At 31.9% G+C, this 20,474-nt stretch overlaps 1 protein-coding gene across 1 annotated transcript in view; it reads left to right on the plus strand.

Moving 5' to 3' along the window:
• The window catches only part of LOC145254760 (uncharacterized), a 52,738-nt gene extending 32,550 nt beyond the window's left edge, over positions 1–20,188 (plus strand). The window contains exons 3-6 of the mRNA XM_080113510.1: positions 383–595; positions 7,265–7,383; positions 11,162–11,296; positions 19,636–20,188. Of these exons, the coding sequence (XP_079969636.1) occupies positions 383–595; positions 7,265–7,383; positions 11,162–11,296; positions 19,636–19,674 (506 nt within the window). The 3' untranslated portion in view covers positions 19,675–20,188. The remainder of the gene's footprint in view (positions 1–382; positions 596–7,264; positions 7,384–11,161; positions 11,297–19,635) is intronic.
• Positions 20,189–20,474: the final 286 nt, after the last annotated feature.

The following is a 20,474-nucleotide window of genomic DNA, read 5'->3' on the forward strand; positions in this document are numbered from 1 at the left end:
AATTCCAGGATTTTCCCGTGATATAGATTTTAGATTTTCCCTGCAGATTTATATTTGGGACGATATTGCATCTGAGAAATCTGCATTTTTAAAAGCGATCTTCCACAAGTCAGCATGGAAAACAGATGTTAAAATCAGTGACGGGGGATTATGTTTTTTTATTATTTATTTAAAAAAAAATTTTTTCATTATTTTTCTTTTCATATTTGTTTTTTATTTTATTCTTGCGTATTTTTTTGAATTTTCTTTTTAACATAATTTTTTCAATTTTTTTTATATAAAATAAATTTTTCAATTGTATTTAATTTCATTTGAAAATTGATTTTTTTTTTTAATTTTTTTTTTTTTTTATTTTACAATATTTTGTCTCATTTTTTTTTAGTTTTTGAAGTGAACAACATTCTTGGATTAGAGCGTACTGTAGCTGGGCTATGGCGGATGGGTGGCGTAACAGTTGAGTGCAAGCCGTTACTGACCTTTGATTCTGTGGCACAATTCCTACGTGTTGATTCTTCACTTGTGGCACAATCTTCAACGCCGCTCCAATCGATGGAGAAAAGTCTCTATTGGTTAGAATGTGTAGCAAATCCAGTATGTAAGTATTAGACATTCTTTCATTTACTCCACAAATGTTTATTTTCTGTTTCTAAATTTTTGAGATGAGGATTGATAATTTAGGATTATTCGAATCCTGAGTGTTATTCGCACATTTTGGTCAATTTAACTTTCGACCTTTTCTATGTGTTGTATTTGGTTGAATTTGTGAATATTTCTTTCAAACTTGAGATGGAATTTCAAACGGAACCTTTTCTTTAATTCACAAAGGTAGCATGCTCTCATTCCGTCGGCCATGATCCAGTAGAAGTTTGAAATGATTCACAATTTATTCTTTGTATCGCCAGTACAATTTATCTGCAATGCCACGAGTCCATTCAGAAAGATTCTCGTTTAGCCTGAAGAAGACCAGAAGTCACATCGACTGAAACATTGTGCAAATAACACATGTAGTGAAAAAAGTACTTGGAATAATTCAAATAATAAAAGTACATTTTGTTTTTTGATATTAATCGGAAAAAAATGTTTTCATACCTCTATTATTCCACTATTCTGATTTTCTCAAAGTTGGTTCCTTACGAAAGTTGGTATAGAGTTATCTCATCCAAAACATAAATAAATTGACTTCAAGACATTTTTTTTTTTTAAATCTTTGTTCATTTTTCTGTCCAGGCTGTTAAAATCATTAAAAATGAATAATTTCTGGCAAATATCTAGAATTTCTGTCAATAGGTTCAGCTTAAAATCTACCAATATCTATAATATAAATCTCACCGGTCTATTAAAATGTATGTATGTTTGTATGTCTGTCTAAAACTTTCGATAGACGCAACAAGATCAGTACCGTTTAGAAGCTTGACCTTTCGGACAACAAATATAAAAAAATTGACTAAAAGCATTAATTCCTTCACCCTCAACTTTTCTACAAGGAGAGGTTACTTTTTTCACCAATATGTTCGGAAGTCATCCCCGGTTTTCAATTGACTAGCCTTAATTTAAACTTTTGCCACTTCCTGTTTGACAATGGACGCAACGGCAGATGGCACCCAGGCTAGTTTAAGATAAATGGCTATTTGCGTAAAACTCTGGTCTGTTCACCTGGGATTAAAAAATACACCACCACACTCCACTGCCCTCAGATTTGCAAAATGTATTTATTTCTTATAAATATCTACGCGTATTCTTTTTTTTTTGTTTTTTTTCTTCAAAATCTGATGAAACCTGTGACTATTACATCATTTGGCACGTGTTTGGAATAACAAAAACCAATTTTTCAATTTTCAAAATTTGAATTTCAACTAAAACCAATGTTACTTGTCATGTAAAAATTAGTAATATAATATCTGTTATACAAATCCCAGCCATCTGTGTGTTTGTATGTCCACTGAAAATTTGTCATCTGCATTGAAGCGGCATGTACATGATACCATTAGGAAGAGTGATCTCTCAGGCACATAATATTGAAAAATTAGAAAAAAATCGTTAATTATTTCAGGTAGAAATGTTTTGTTTGTAGAGGGAGGGAGTCAGATAAAACCTTAGTTTCTATGTTTGTTGATTGCGCATACACAAATGGTCGATTCATTGTTTCATTTTAAAAAAATATATTTGCAATGTCTTGACATGTGTCGTCGTGGTCTGATCGATAACGTGTTCGCTGACACACTTAAGTTTTTCAAGTTCGTGCCCAGCATGCGGAATATTTTTTTTCTCTCTCTCTCTTTTAAAATTCTCAATTTTTTCTTTTAATACCACGATAAAATGGCACCCAACTCTCTCTTCTTTTTTTTTTTCTTTTATTATTTAACCATATTTTACGACCTTACCCACCCACTACCCCTGCTAGTTATTACATAAAACATTTACTGTCATGACTCTACCAGACTTGATGCAGTTAGCGCCCCTGCGTATCACAAGAACAACTAAAACTCGTAATTTCTCTTCAAAAGCAATTTTCATTAATAATTAATTTTCTACTTTATCCTTTTTCATAAGTTTTGGATATGTTACTAATTTCGACATAATTAAGTAGATAACATTGGTTTTAATTGAAATTCAATATTTCGATTTTTTTTTTTTTTTTGTTATTCCAAACTCCTGTCTTATTTTATGTATCTTTATTAATAACTCTCGAACTGGTTATCCTCTATCATTGTTGAAATTTAACAAACAAGCCTATTTTTTTCTTAACATTATTGTCTGCTTTAGTGTATTATTCAGCAAATGACTCTGATGCATGTTGCATTTTTTGGTACTTGTGCAGAATTTGAACCAGACGTAACTCATCATCCACTCAGCTTTGTTCAGAACATGACGTCATGCATTCGGGTTTGACTGTAATCTGACGTAAGACGCGGATCAGAGATCTGAGCCATCTCAAAACGCATATACGTCCCTATTTATTTTAAGGTGTGTGCGTGGGGCTATAATACCTGTTAACTCGTTGACCTGTGGCGTGACCCCTTGCTGCAGGCAGGTGTATACATTGTCAATGAGTTTGATCTATGGTACCGGTAATCCTTTGAACCTTATCGTACTCGATGCCATGCCGCACTAATCTTGCTATTCATGTTGTGGACTCCACATATATTCGGTTCAAAGCTTCCATTCAGACTCCTCACAATTTCTCGGTTTAAAATTGTCTGTAACTTCAGCTTAATATTTTAATTCTTAGGCAGAATTTATTTCTCAAAAAAAAAAGATCACATGCCCGACTCTTGTTGGCCCTTTATCTTCTATACATCCTGTTTATTACTCAAACCTGCACGATATAATTTTAACTAGCTTATATATCCATTAATATCCAGCAATTTTTCTTCATGTCCATGCATTTCCATGTATCAGTCAATCACGCTTAAGTTTGAAATAGCATTTTTGTTGGTCTGTCATGCTCATGACATTTTTAGATGTCTGTTTACATAAGTGGCATTTTTTGTGTTATAGATTCCCTTGTTTTGTGATCTAAGTTTTTCAATTTTATTTTTATTGAGTTTTATAAAATGTTGCATTGCATATAAATTTTTTTAAAAATCGTGTCAGAAAGATGCAATGTGAGTCTTCAGGAAAGTATAGTAGTGGTGTAACCAATGTAGCCAGGGTTTGTACAGACGTGAAAGGTCTTACTTTTATTATTACCTTGAAAAATGCTTGAAAATATGGAAAATGTCTTAAAGTTTCTTGAAAAGGCCTTGAAAATCATGTTCGTAATTAGTCCCGTCCATGCAAGGAAAGTTTGTTTTAGAGTGGAGGGTCATTTTTTATTTCTCACTATTTTTTTGCGAGAGGTTCTCTCTACCGTGCTAGAAAGCTACTAACGCCCAAAAGTATCCTGTACCTCTATAAGGCCACCATTCGCCCATGTATGGAGTATTGTTGTCATATTTGGGCTGGTGCATCTGCTACTAGTTTCTCGCTTCTAGATAAGGTGCAAAAGAGAGTCGCCAATCTGATAGGTCCTAAGATTCAGCCTCTGTCCCATCGACGAAATGTAGCATCCCTCTGCCTGTTCTACAAGTATTTTAATGGTGAATGCCCTGAAATACTGCAAACACTTATACCCCCTCAACGTAAATACCCCCGACAAACCCGATAAGCAGCAAAAAAAAGTAGTGATCCCTAGATGTAAGAGAGCCTTCTATTCCAGTAGTTTCTTCCCCTGAACCGCTGGACTTTGGAATTCCCTTCCAAGTTCCTGCTTCCCCAACTGTACTGACAAGCAGAAGTTCAGGTGTAACGTGAACCGACATCTTGCTGCCCAACTCCCCACATAGTACCCCTGTAGCTTATGTCCCTGATAGTAGCCCCCTATATCAAAGTGGCAATGTGCCTTGTTTGGGGTAAAATTGTAAAAAAGAAAGAAAAAATCTCAATTTTTTTTTTTTTTTTTCTCATTTATAATTTAATTTTTTGTTTTGGGGGGGGGGGGGTAAAGGTGGCTGCTATAAAGAAAAATGATTCCCTCCCTCTATAAAAACTTTCCAAAAGCGAATATCCTATGCTATGCTATGCTATGCTATGTATCCATTAAAAGAAAATGCATTTTATGTACAAGAAACTGAAATCTAGGACTACATTGAAATGGATATATTGCAATATTTCTTTGTTATTATTGTAGATTAATACCATCTGTTACCCCCTCTCCACCCATCTACCCCCATCTGACCAATACTCCGAAATATGAGTCTTCCGTTTTAGGCAATTATGTGTGAATATCCTGAAAAACTTTAATGAAAGATAAACAAAAATTATTTTATCATTTAATGTAAAATGATTCATTTTGGGCCATTTTATTGTTTTAGGGCAGTTAACCATTTTTTTCTATGATAGATAAATCTTTTGTGTGTGCGTTTTGTGTTTTTTTTTTTTTTTTTTTTTTTTGTGTTTTTTTTCAAGACGATTATGTGTAGTTTTAAGAATGTCTTAGTGCAATTATGGGAGGATGGGAATGCTTGCTAATCTGACTTTAGGTTAGGGCAAAGGGAAATGATATGTGAACATCCTGAAGACTTGACAAAAACAAAACAAAAACAATTTCAAAATTGTGGGGGTTAGTTTCACAAATTTAATGTAAAATAATTCACCATGTCGAGGCCATTCTAGCCATTAGGACAGTTAACCAATTTATTTTTTATGAGAGATAAATCATGTGCATTTTTAAGGAACGATCTATTTTTTATTTTATTTTTAGACACTTATATGTTAGGGCTAAAGAAAAGTGTAGGAGGAGGCTTGGCACTCCTACCTAGGGTTAAAGGTAGGATTAAGGGAGTTCTTTTTAAAGAGGGCATTTGACACTCATATTTACGGTTAGTGGTTCATAATTATTGGCTTTGGAAAATGTTATGGCTTAGATTTTGAACATCAAGTTACTTTTAAATATGTAAACTTGGGTAAATGAGAGGTATGAAACTTTACAAGAATTAAGACAGACAAAAATAAAGTTTATTTATACAAGTGACGTCACTCTATCAGAAAATGTGACGTTTTGGAAAAGCATCAAATATTTTTTGCCTACTTATTTAAATATTAAAAAAAAAAATGTTAAAGCTGAAAAATTGTTCACAAATTTTGAATGTATTTGATTTTATTTCCAATTACATTTCATGTCCTTTTTTCTACCGAGTGACACATTATTTTACTTTAAAATTCCTAGTTTAAGACGTTTTTTTTTTTTTATTTCTTAATTTCACTAGAAACTGAGCACCCCTACAAATATTTAAATATTGATTTTTTTTTTTTTTTTTTTTTTTTTTTTTTTTCCCCTCCCCCCAACAAAAGGAGGGTGGACCTGTAAATTCACCCTTGTCCGTCTGTCCGCACTTTTTTCAATAACTGCACCTTGGAATTTTTTGAAATTTTGCACAAACATTAAACATGTAACATGTAACAAAGTAACAGAATGGATTTTCTGGAGAAAACTCCGTTTGTGTTCCTAGGGGTGCCTTTCGAGTTAAAATGGCTAAAATTTACACTTTTGTGCTTATTAAAAAAAATTGCTGCCTTGGATTTTTATAAAACTTTCTGAAAAGTTGTAACTAACTGGTTTCTATATAATTTTGTTTGTCTATATTTTGCGATAATTCTTTGGTGTGCCCCAGGGGTTCTTTTAGTGCTAATAAAAACACTCCATTTTGGGGGACTACTTCACCATAGTTGTCCAAAATTTTCTGTGCATGTCTATTTAGCAGTTTTGCATGGTGCTGAACTCAAATTTAAATATGTTAAGGCCTAGGGGACTTTTGGGGCTAAATGGGGGAGGGTGCAAATGATGGACTTAGACATTTCTTTTTTTGCATGGTTCAGAACTAAAATTTACATATGTTAAGGCCCAAAACTGCACCGTTTGTTCATTTTCATCAGGATTTGATGTCCCTGGGGACTTTTGGGGTTAAGGGAGGGCAGTGCTGAACTTAGTCATTTTTTTTTATGCCTCGTTCACTGTGCACTCACGGAGGAGCATGCATGCTTCACTTGTTTGTTTTTAATTTTGCATATTTTTTTATAATCTTTGTAGATTAGTGTCTATTTGATAATAATCTGCTCAAAAAATTGTAAAAAAGACGAAAATGAAAAAAAAAAATGAACAAAAAAAAATCATTTCACATTGTCGGTTGTTAAAAACAAAACACTGTTTAATTCACTGTTAAAAACTTAAGAAATGGATAAAAGTGCGCACCAGTTATACATTTAAAAAGCTTATTTTCTTGTCTTTTTAACCATATAAATATTTTTTTTAAATTTGACTAGAAATATGCGAGAAATTGCAAGTTAGACAAAGTTCATTCTGCCAGACAAAACCGAAAACGTTTTTATGATGTCCACATGTTTATCATTTTATTTGCCTGAAACTCTTAAAATATATAATGCAAATTATTATTTATTTGAAAGTATATTCATTTCCAAATAAAATGGTGGTATTTTGAGGACTTAAGGTGCTTTGGTTTTTAAAATATGACTACTTTAGCAGAACCCCCTTGAAATCTGATTATCCAAAGCATTTTATTGTCCGTATGTATTGCTAGTATTAAATATGTTGTGTCTAATTTAAAATGATGCAATTGGTTATGGTGGAATATGTTAATGTAGTCTGAATTGTTTAGCTGATTGTTGGTTATATTTAGGTTTCTAATGGTTAATTTGATTTCTTCAACCAAGTAATTTAATTTTAATATTGTTCTGAATTTTTATTTATCTACAATATTTCTTTCAGCTGAAAACGTAAATGAAAGTCTTGAAAAATGGAAAGAAGGAGCAGCTGGTGTATTACGTTATCGTGCCCAACACACTGCGATTGAATTGGATATCTATAAAGTTGTTGCTGAACAAAAAGTAAGCAAGCCTGTACATATGCGTGCACAAATCTGTCGTCTCTTTTATCTCTTACGTCAAAATGGATACAAAATTAGCGAAACAATTTTTTTAAAGTTAATCACCACAAACTTAATATCAGATGAACTGTGCACTACATTCAAATAGCCAAACATGTCAACCAAATGAACCATACACACTATCAAATGTATTTTAATCAATATCAAATTGCTATCCACATATCTATACAAACAAAAAAAAATGCAATAGATTTTAAAACTAAACAAAAATCAAGTCTAGACTCCAATCTTGGAACTTTTAATCTGTAGCATATTTTTACAGACTGGAAAAAAAAATGTTTGGGAATGAAACTTTGTTGGCTGAAAGAATTATTTGCTTGTAATCCTATTTCATGAAAAAATTAATGTATGGTTTTCTTTCTCAGAAACTGGTTTCTACATTGAAGCAAAGTTGAAAAGGTTTATTTTTTTCATAAGTTTCATATTCATTCTACTTGTATCTAATAATCACTCGTAATATTATTTCAATTATAATAACTTGTGATTTTACATTTTCAACAAACCTATTCTTTTATTTGTTAAATCTGAAGAGATTATTTTTAACAAAGAAACTGCACTTTTTATATATATATATATTTAGTAAAATTGGTAATTAGTAAAAACCTGAAGAGAGTCCTCAATACTATTGCAGAGCAAATATGTGTTTTATTTTTTTATTACCGTTTTATCTGTTCAGTTACATATGTTTCGGATGCTGGACCATGTTTATGATCCAGCAGCCTCTTCAAACCTTACAGAAATGGTTATTATTTAGAAGAAGGGTTTTAGAGGAAATACAAGGAAAAAAAGAAGGAATAAGATTTATATATATATATACGTACACATATATATGCTAGCAGGCCACCTGGCATTGCCCGGTCGTAAAAATATGCTTAAATATGAGATTTTAAGTTATGCAAGTTATGCAGATTCTGTATTTATTATTATAGTGTCAATACTCTATTGATTGTTATATTGTACCTGCTGCCCAACATTGTTTCTAAACTATCCATAAACTAACTCTGAATATATTGATCTCTAAAATCTGGTCTTTAGTTAGTCACCACCATACCTGACTAATAGAAACTGATTACTTCCGCGATTGTCTCATCAGCCAAGAATGGCCATTGCTCCCACTCTGACCCGGAGTGGTAGTACCTGTTAGGGTCCCAACTATGGGTTAAAGAGAAACCGACGTGAAAACAAATATATTCTATTAAAAAATTTTTCTTCAAAATCTTTGGATTCGGCATTAAATAACCCGAAAAGGGTTGATATGCCGTAAAACAGAAACAACCAACCAAATCAGCCAAAAATGGCTGATTATTTGGAAACTGACCGCTATGATGTGTCTTCCTGCCTTGAGAATTCAGAAAGGTTTTGGTCATCCTCCATCTTTTTACTCCTTAATTTTGCTCTGATAATGAATTATTTGCTCTCATTTTTTTTTTTTTTTACTTCCTATATGATTTTTTTTATTTAATGAATCACTTCCTAACACTCTGTATCACACATTGTCCATCAAAAAAAATCTGTTAAACTAGTCATAGTTAAAATCTTTAAATCTGGAATTTTCTTTTGATGTGCATTACTAAAACTCTTGGTGCTTTCTTGCTTATTATGCACAGTCAATAACTATTGTATGGCATTCACCCTAGGTGGGTTGAACCGGCTTCCTCCAAAGGAGGAAGTATCAAGGAAATATTAAATCCACAGATGATCCCCCAGTAACCTGTAATGTTTGGTGCATTTTTGGTCAGGAAGCGAATATCTTCAGACAACCTGATCTGATAGCACCTGATGTCCTAACACATATTACCACTCTGAACTGAAGCAATGGTAACTAAGGAGCAGACCCCCCCCCCCCCAAATGGGGTCTCCTCACTGGATGTCTTTTAAAGTCATACCCAAAACCAACTCAATAATAACTGAGAAATATTTATATGAACCACTTTGACTACAAGCAACAAACTCTTACAAATTCAACAAAAAAAAAGTCGTTATTTTTCATTCAGAGCATACAATTGTTTTGGTCTACCACTAAGACAAATGTAATGTTCACAAATGTATGATGCATTTATATATTTTTGGGGTTAGGATCTATTCAGAGCTCATCTAAATAAACTATTAATAATAATAATAATCTAAATAAACTAATAATAATAATCTAAATAAACTAATAATATTAATAATCAAAATAAACAAATAAAATGGCAACGTGCACAGGGAAACTGTTACATTTATTATATTCATCTAACAATTTCTATTATTAAAGACATTTTTTTCCTCGCTCAATAAGGTTAATGACACCCATATTCTCAGATCACTACATCTTTTGTCACACTTGCCCTTCATAAGTACTTATGTTGTGTGCCAGCGATAAACATTTTCCTATCAGTTACGTGCAAATCTAGAATAAGTGTATTCATTTACGTTTATAGTGTTGTTAAAATAGTTTGTAGGAATTTTAAAGAAAAAGGAATTTTATAAGTAAAAATAAACACTGATGACTACGTGACAGATTAGACGATGGTCATGTGGTAATATGTGTTGATGTTGTCATTTAGAGGGGGAGAAGATTTTTTGAATTTGAACTTTTGCCTTGAAAAGGCCTTATTTCTATTCTTACTTTGGAAAATTCTTACAAATATGGAAAATGTCTTTAAAATTGTATTCTTTATTTCTAGTAAAAATTTGTGTCAAAATATTAAAATTAAAATAAATATTATTAAATTATTTTTAAAGTATTAATAAAAATACCATTGAAATTTATTTTTAAATATTGAAAATAAAATCGAAAGACATTGTTTTGAAATTGCATAGTAGTATTGTGGATACAAGAGTTACCTCCCATTATCACAAATCAAAACTACTTCAGGATAAAGGGATGTAATTTTTTTCAGCCCGGCTTAGTTTTCAATTATCACAAATTCTTTTTTTTAGGGAGGGGAGTGGAGGGGGGGTCTCCCTCTATTTTTGCTTTCATTTATAATTTAATTTTTGAGAGGGATTAGTGGTGGGCGCCATAAATTTACCCCCCCCACTCCTCCTCCAAAAAATAAAACAGACCTGTGGACGGGACTCTCCAATGACAATTCACCCCATCATAAAAAAATTATGTGATAAATACGGCTATGACAACAGAATATCATTGTTTTGACGCTCGAGTATATATCCGACACAGTTAATCAACAGAGAACCACATCACTCTATATAAAAGCATATAAGAGATCAATGGATACTCTCTCGAGAGTCAAAACAATGAAAATAATATGCTGTTGTCCCAGCCCTAGTGATAACCTAGAATGAGACTGGCTCAATCGAAAAAAAAAAAAAAAAAAAATGAACAAGGAGGTAGACTATCGGTTGGAAATTTAAGTCATAAAAAGAGTTAATATTTGAGATGAAATAAAAAGCATTTAAAACTAATTAAAAACATAAAAATATGATGTAGGTAGATTGTAAAGTAACTCTTATTGACTATGGTAAAATTTATTTGTTGTATATTTGACTTTTTTTTTTTTTTTTTTTTTTTTTAACCACTTTTGCGAATGCCTGTGGATTGTAAAACACCACAAATTTTATTTTGAAAACTTGAATTTTGTCTTGAGAAGGCGTTGAAAAACTTTCAAATGCTTTGAAAATGGACGTTGAAAGTCTGTACAAAATCAGGACCAGATCGAACCATTTAGTATTTGTGTGTGAATAACTCAGTAAATGATTTTTTTTTTTTTTTTCAGCTTCATGTATTCCTGTCTGTTGACGACCCGAGTGAGGTAGATAAACTTTCCTTCATGTTGTCCTCCATGTTGATGACACACAGCGTCAATGTCTGCTGCCGAGCCCTTCAAGTTTTAGATGATTATACCAAAAAAGTAATGAAAGAAAATTTGTAGTCACTTCAATAAAAGTCCTTCTTTTTCTTTTCTTTACTTTAATTTTTTTATTTTAATTTTTTTTTTAATGGAACAATCTGGCATCAGTGAGCGTTTAGGATATGTGCTGCACGGAGAGAAATAATACGATGGATATGTGATGTGAGTTTTAAAGACAAACTTAGATTTTACCAGCTCGTTTAGTGTAATGGTTAGAGTGTTTGCTAATGGGTTGGATGACTGGGGTTCAATCCCCAGTTGAGTCGTACAAAAAACTTATTATTTGATACCACCTTGTAAAACACTCAGCATTATAAGTAGGGGATCAAGAGTAATTGGAGTAATCCTGTGAATGGAGTGGCACTCTCCCTTACATCCTGGCATAGCATCTAACAAAAAAGGAGCCTTTGGGTAACTTTTTACTATAGTTGACCACTTAGATTTAACTTTTAGTTCTGATAACCTTGGAACAGGTGACTTCATTAATTTAGTTATTTTGAATGAATGGATGAAAACTCTTGGGTTAGTTTATGTAGAACATTTGAGGTAATAGGGTTAGTTAGCGAGGGTAGATCAAGGAAAACACGGGAGGATGTAATAAAGATGGGTTTGAGAGAAAGGATACATAAAGACCTGGCCAGAGATGGTATAGACGTCGATTTCTAAAACATGCCTGATACAATCGAATATGATGTTGGCAAACGTTAAACCGATTATGATGATGAAAGAATGAATAAAGATAGATGTAGATCAGGTGAGGTAGTTCGGTCAATTGATGAGGGAAAACATGGAAGTGCTCGTCTGAGCTCCAATCCTTGGTCCCCCCCCTCGCCAATCTTTCACAAAAAACACCCGTCTAGCTGAAACCACTGTCAAAAATTTTCCCCACTCTTTATCTGTGCCTAAATCAAAACGTAGATTCCATGAACAAAGCTTCTTTCTTAGAAGTGCACGCCTGTGGAACTCTCTTCCGTTTCCCACTTGACTACAACTTGGATGTCTTCAAGTCCAACATAAACAAATTCCTGATGAACTGCCCCCTTAAGTAAGACACTTTATCAAATCTCAACACTAACGTACTGTACACACAATAACCCTTATCTGCGAGTGGCTTCTGGGCCTTGATAAGTGGTGACCACCTTGTAAAAAAAAAAAAAAAAAAAAAAGTGATAAGGGGATGAAGTTAATAGAAAAAAACCCAAAGATTTGTGTAACTGTCAAGTTGTTTATCTGACTTTTCTATTCATTACTCAAATATCCTCTAATCACTTTCATCGATTTTAAGCCTCTGTAACGTTGCATGGCGTTACACTTTACTTTAGTAATTCATAAAAATAAAGCAAAGAAATAAATAAAAATCCGGGTCAGCATCTTTTCCTTTTCAACAAAGGCATTTATTACTATCCCTCTCCCGTCTCAACGCCACTTAAAACGTCTCTTGCTGCCACATGTCCATCTAGCTTGACGTGTTTCTCCTTCCTCTGACCTCATGCCGGCCACAGCCGGCCCATCCTCATCCTCATCCTCATCTTTACATGTTCATTTTCTTTGATGCACACTTTGCTTCCTCCCTGAGCATGTGGTGCATTTTCTCTCCTTTCCTTTTTCTTATCGCGCACACTTCCTAATTTGCATATGTGCATATTTTGGCTGCTGCAAGCCAGCCATCCTTCACTGCTGCTCAGACTTTCCCACGCGCTTATATGCGCTATGTTACACCTCTATAATTTCCTCTATGCAGACCTTCTCTTTGGCCTTTATAGCTGTTAACAATTTCTGAAACGGTCCAACACGTGCCAGCATGTAAAATGAGCATTCCCAGAACTGTCCGTCTGTGGAACGCAATACCATGGGTCTGCTTCCCAGCTGATTATAACATAGTTGTCTTCAACTCTAATGTGAATAAATTCTCATTGAGCTGTCCTCTTAGATAATCTATCTCTACACAAGTTCTGCTATAAACGACTTAGTAGAAGTTAGTGTTCCCAATGATGCTGCGTTAAACAGAACTGAGAGGGAAAAAATAACAAAATACCAAGGTCTTATGTAACGACATGAACAGAAACTGGAATCTTAGGAAGATCTCTATAATTCCAGTAATTATAAGAGCAACTGGACTCCTGAAAAAACAATTAAAAAAAAAACAAACTACCTGGCAAATATACTCTGTGAACCAAGTGCAAGAGATCCAAACAATTGCACTCAAAGGAATGGTCAGGATGATCTCTCGGTTAGAATATCTGTTACCTGCTGAGTGTATGTCATCCGGTAGGATGTCCCATCCCCAGCTTAAACAAAATAAGAAAATTAAAAAACAAAATCTTGTTGCAATATCTACCTAACACTTAACCCTTATCCTAGAGTGGCCTCCTGGCCTTGCTAAGTAAAAATAAATAAATAAACTTATGATGGTTCTATTATGTGATGAAGAAAGCTTCTTCATTGCTGATTAGTAGGGTTATGACAACAGAATATTCTTAACATTGTTTTTACTCTCAAGTATATATCCGACACAGTTAATTAACTGAGAACCACATCACTCTATATAAAAGCATATAAGATATCAATGAATACACACTAGAGAGTCAAAACAATGAAAAGAATATGCTGTTGTCCTAGTGATTAGTGAAACTACTTAAATGAATCAATCTTTTTTTACACTGATATGCTACCATTTTATCAAGGCTAAAAAGATTAAGATAGAGATGGATGGGTTATTAGTTGAAGAATATTATGAGAGGATTTAAAATAATGAATGGAATGAACAACATTTGATGACTTATGAGAACGGTTTACGATGAGTATTTGTTGACATTGGAATTGAAGACAACCCCTTTTGTAGTCCGTAAACATATCCCACAGATGGGGAAATTCTTTGAATTAAACTATATTAATGGAATTTCCGTTTCTAACATGAAACTTGGAAGAAATGGAAAGTTTTCTGTAGTTGTGATAGGAAGACATGTTCTTGCTGTGAATATCTTACAAGGAAGAACCAGAGATTGAAGCTCAGTCTAGTATTTGATCTTGCCGAATCAAAACCTTTGGTATCACTTGGTCTTCACTATCCTATATGACAATAGCAAAGTAGAATTGGTATCTATATCGTTGTGATGTGGGCATGTGTGTTTGAAGTGTTCGTAACCCAATGTATCCAAAGAAAACGTGATAAAATTTTTCATCTATATCCTTTATAAATATAATCTTTTATACTAAAGCTGAGTTTATGAATATTTGTTTCTTTAAGGTTTCTTCTATATTTTTAATCACAAAAAATACATGCTAAAATATTCCTCAATTTTGAAATTGTATTATATTTTGAAAAAAAAGCATCCGTTTTGTGTTCTAATAAGCGGTAATTTGCAATTTAATCACCAAGCTACTCATCTCCTACTGAGTTTCTATCTATCACCCTCTTTCTCTCTCACTGTTTGTCTATCACTTTCACCCTCTCTTACTTTATCTTGTTTGATCTGCCCCCCCACCTAAAAAAAATAAGAATAGTCCTTATAAACAATGTCAGCCCATTTAACCCTTGATAAAGATTATATATATATATGAAATTAATCATAAAGAGACTAATTTTGGATTTTATCTTTATTTTTGGACATTTCTTTATATATTCGGATTATTTTGACTGCTGTTCTCATCTTGAATGTTATTTTCACAACGTTTAAGTCGATGTAACCTTTTATTCTCTTCAAGTCTATCTTGTCAAACTCTGGAATCTGCAAGAATCCATAGCCTAATGGATAAAATATTTGGTAAAATTCAACTGTTAATTATACTCTTCTTAGGGCTGAAGGTTCACTCCTCAGTGCGGGTGACACTCAAAATACAATTGCAAATTTCTTAGGACTTCTACCCAGTCATGGCTGACAAAACAAGAGCATACTATCCCTGTTGTTGGGTTTTGTTAGAAATGCTATGCAGATTCCCAAGTTCGACAAAACATATCTGAAGAAGGTCAGAGGTAACATTAACCGAAATGTTGTTCAAATAATGTTCAAGTCCAAATAATACGAATTATCAATCCTCAAAAAAATTCAGAAACATTTGTTTATGTATTTGAATGGCTTTGCAAGTTTATTTTTTCTTGATTCAAACAATTTAATCAGATATCAATGGCTGGCCCAATGAGTCACATTTTTGATTTCCAGTATAATTTGAAATTGATGATTTTTACATATTTTCTTTTTAACACACAGACAACGGTTTTACTGTTGATGTACAATAACGAAACGCAAGTGCTCCTGCTGATTCTTTAATTTACGCATGACAAACTAAGACATGACAAATTGCTCTCTTTTTTTTTTTTTTTTTTTTTTTTTTTTTTTCTCTAAAAATCTTTTGTAAAACTAAAATTTGTTTTTGTTGCAGGGAGAGGAATTTTTTTTTTTTTTTTTTTTTTTTTTTAATACAAGTCAAAATTGTTTATTTAGATTGGCACTTATAGTGATAAACAAAAATGAAGGAAAATTTTTTTATAATGCACCTAATTGTCACAGAATGAAAATTGTATATTTCAAAAATCACAAAAAATTAATCGAGTATTTTTTTTTTTAATTATTATTTACGAAAAACAGTTCACATTTTTTTTACCAATAAGTGACAGACAAGGCCATATTTTTCTAATGAGGGGAGGTTATCTGATTATTTTGAGTTTCCACATGCGTTAAGATAGTCTGCCCTTGTCCACCAATTTGTTGATTTTATTATTTATTTATTTTTTGTTACCCATGTTGAAACGAGAGTAAAATTTGATTTTCTTGAATAAAAAAACAAACTATTTGATCAAATTATGTGATTTTTGGAATTTTATCTTTGTTCCATGACTGGTACGTACATCATGCAAAAATTTCTGAATTTGTATTAATTTTAAATGCTGCCATAAGTGCCAACCTAGATAAGCATAGTCAAACATAAAATAAATGTTCCCTTATTCAAAGAAAAAAAATATTTTACTTCTTTAAAGTTGTATATGTTTTTAATTATTTATTATGTTTTTTTTTTAGTGTTTTTGTTCGTTTTTGTAGTAAATGATTGAAAAGTAAATATATCAACAAATTATTTAATTTCCTTAAACCTTATCTCGTCAGTTTGGATAAAAAAAAATACTTGTTTATTTTTTACAAAGATTTTTATCGGGGGGGGGGGAGACAGTATACCAGTGTGTCTAAATCAAAATTAGTTGTTTCTTATTGTTTTCAATATCCAAATCCCAGGTTGTTCAAATGACATGCCTAAATATCACGTGAATAGAGAATCAGCAGAAGCAGTCGTTGTACCTCAAACGATTGAAACATGTTTTTGACAGTTTTTTTTTCCCCAACATAGCCATAACATGCATGAGAACAAATAAGATGTACGAATTTTAATAGTAAATCCACCAGCAAATTTCTCCTAGGTTGGTAGGTCCACCCATAAGGAGCATTTTTAGAATTATATTGGATATATACAAATTATGGTGCAATACACTTATTAAAAAAAAAAAAATACAGAAAAATCTTTATGATGTATGCACTCGTTACGAACAAAGATGTCATATTCCAAAAATCATGTAAATTGATCTAGTTATATTATTTTCATAAACTAAGAAAATAAAATTTTATGTCAAAGTGAGACGTAATGATTTGATCAAGCGTGATGCATAAATAAGTGGGGGATAATTTGATTTGAACTATCAAGATCAAAATTAGCCTTATAATGGGTACAATTTTATATTAAAATCGCTAAAAGTCATTTTTTATTTTCTTAGTTTGATGAAAAACATTACTTGATCAATTTGTGATTTTTGGAATATGACAACTTCATTTCGTGATCAGTATGCACATAAAGATTTTTCTGTATTTTTGATGAGTGTAATTCTAAATAAGCACCCAAATTATTAAAAACTATATTGACTTATATATATATATGTGTGTATATATTGTATTTTGTGTACAGAAAGTTATTCGATGAGATAAGTCATTGGTACCGTCGGTTTCAAGCCCGATAATTAGGACCGTTTTAGATATCCATATCAAGCTCTTTTCAGCCAATTGGCTGAAAAGAGCTTGATATGGATATCTTAAACGGTCCTAATTATCGGGCTTGAAACCGACGGTACCAATGACTTATCTCATCGAATAACTTTCTGTACACAAAATATAAATACGCTCTTATTTTTCGGCTTTTCCTTTTTAATTGAGCACTCTATGGATTTCTTTGTCCGAAAAAACTAATCATATGTATATAATATATATATATATATATATATAAAATAGTGAAATCAAAGGAGATGCAATGTTTACCCGATATAAGCAAGGATAAACTTAGATCTAATATAAATACCAGATATTTTAATCTCAACCAAATAAAAAAGCTCAATACACAAATAATAGAGTAGAGCTTATTATCCTTGAGTGGCCTCTGGGCCTTGATAATGTGGTGATGCCTATGTAAAAAAAAAAAAATTAAAACTGTAAGTTGAAATTTACAATCAAATTTATTCGTAGACTGAATACTCCTTTTGTTTTTTTTGTTTTTTTTAAGTATTCAGTCGAACAATAAATCTGATTGTAAATTTCAACTTAGTTTTAATTTCTTTTCTCTTATATATATATTTTAACGATTTTCTCTTATATATATATTTTAACGATATTCTCTTATATATATATTTTAACGATATGTTTTGAAACCTGATGTAAATCATAAATCTATAATTTAGAACATCAAACTGTAGATTTCAGTGTTCTCCTTTTGAATACTATTTTCAATATATTTTGGTTGATATAACCTGACCTTCTTCCTCAACGATCTGTGGCATAGTGGATAAAGTACTTGTAATTGATACTCTTCTGGAGGTTAGTGGTTCAATCCTCAATGCCAGCGATACTTGGAATACAATTGTAAATTACTAAGTACTTCTACTTGGTCATGGCTGACGGAATGAAAGCATGCTATCTCTATGGATTAGAGTTCCATTCAAAATTCTGTGGAAATTTCCAAGTTTGACAAGATACACTTAAAGATGGTCGGAGGTTACATCAACTGAAACATGAAAATAGCATGCAGGATGAGAACAGCTAGGAGAAAAGTGTAGTATCTGTTCTGATACATTTCACCTTTTCTGAACTCGATCAGTGGAGGAGAAATCCTTCTAGATTGAGGCAATTTTTATTTTGTCCCTATTCAGTGCCCTTTTTGGGGAGCTGGATTTTCTCCACATTAAAAACCGATCTTGTGTCTAACGCTGCCCTCATGGGGAGGCAAGTAAACAAGAAAAATAACATTTAAAGATGAGAACAGTCTTTAGCCTGATGTTCTACGAAAATAAGACTGAGGTTGAGAACAGTAGTCTGAATAATCCGAAGTAGCAGAAGCCATGGAAATTCCACGGTAGTTGAAAATTTTAAAAACACATAAATAAAATGAATAAAAAATAAAATAAAACTATTAACGAATTTAAAACAATTTTTTTTTTTTTTTAAGTAAATTCTTTTTTAACCTTTCAAAGCTAAAAAAAAATTTTTTTTTTTTTCAATATAAATTCAACACGTTTTTTTTTTTTTTTTTTTTTTTTTTTTTCTGAATAATTTTTAATATAAATTATAAAGGAACAGATGTCAATTTACTTGCATATATTTTTTTTTAATTTTAAAAAGAATCTATAATCACAACTCCTTAGCATGACTTTTTTTTTAATTTTAAAATAAAATAGCCAATTTGAAAACGTAAACAGACAGCCATTTTTTTTTTTTTTTTGTTTGTTTTGAAAATTTTTGGAGAGGAAATGGTTTTAATGATTTTTAACTGATAGTGGCTATAGAGGGAGGTAGTTTGTTTCTCAGTAATTAATGTTTGCCATGATGTTTTCTTTTGTTTTTTATTTTTTTTGTGATATATAAAGGGAGGTAATTTGTTTCTCATTAATGTTTTCTTTTGTTTTTTTGGGGGGGGGGTCATATTTAGATTCTCAATCCTTATCTAAAAAAAATTCAGAAACGTGAAGAATTTAAGTTTTTTTTTTTTTTTTTTTTTTTTTTTTTTTTTTGTCATGGCATCTGTTTTATTTTTCCGTGCATTATTTAGTAATTACTGTAATATTATTTAGTACTACTGCAATATTTTCCATTTTTTTTTTTTTTTTTTTTTTTTTTTTAAAGAAGTTAAAATATATTGTTATCAAAATTAGACAAATTCTATAATGTAGAAAAACTTGTGACTGACAACACACACAGAAAGTTCCTTTTATATTATGAGCGGATAGCGACCCCCACCCCCACCCCTAAAAAATTACACCCATGAAAACGTCGGTAAAATCTTTTAATAATTGAGCAATTGCTTTAATATTTCAGGTGTATGACGAAGCAGCAATGCGAGGAACGTTAAAGTAGAGTAGTTTCAAAAATACTTTGGACTGTCCGAGAAAAGACAAAATCAATGGTGACTGTGCAAGCTCACTTCAAGAGAACGTTTCGATGTCGTCAATATGCAGACAAAAACTCATAGGTAGGTTCACAAATTCAAGGCCCATGGAACAATTTTAAATCTGAACACTAAGGGAAACATTTGGCCACATGTCAGTTATTTACAATTTTTGCACATCGTATCCAAGTATCCTTGCAATGCAGAGGTGCATATTTGGAGTATATCAATGGAAATAGATCAAAGACTGTTGGACATTCTTTAATGATACTTGGTGGACAAATCAGGCATAAACAGAAATTTCTTTGTACCAAATAGTTGGATTGTGAATTTTATTAACGATTCCATGGGTGATAATTTTTTTTATCACACCCCCCTCCTTTTTTTTTTTTTTTTTTTTCACTTTATATCTAATAAATAAAAATAAGCCAGTCAGATTTTCCATATTAAATGTAATAAATAGAAATGAATTTGAGAAATCAATATTTACTGTTTTTGTTTTTTTATTGCACCATGTTTTTTACAAGAGCAAAATGTAATTTGCTTAGATTTTTTTCATGTAATACTTACTCCAGCTATGAAGAATATTAAAATGGAGGCATTTCTCACAAATTACCTACATGGCTGCTTGAGCTTATGTCATTTATAAAAGCTAAACAGCATTTCTACATTTCTTATCTATGTGAGCTTTCATAAAAAGGTTCACATTTTTTAAACTGAAATATTGCGTTCATTTCTTATAAATCGTTGTCTGTCGTAATCTTAGGTG

Source organism: Euprymna scolopes, chromosome 30, assembly GCF_053919585.1.
Source record: "Euprymna scolopes isolate OS-2025 chromosome 30, ASM5391958v1, whole genome shotgun sequence".
NCBI lineage: Eukaryota > Metazoa > Mollusca > Cephalopoda > Sepiida > Sepiolidae > Euprymna > Euprymna scolopes.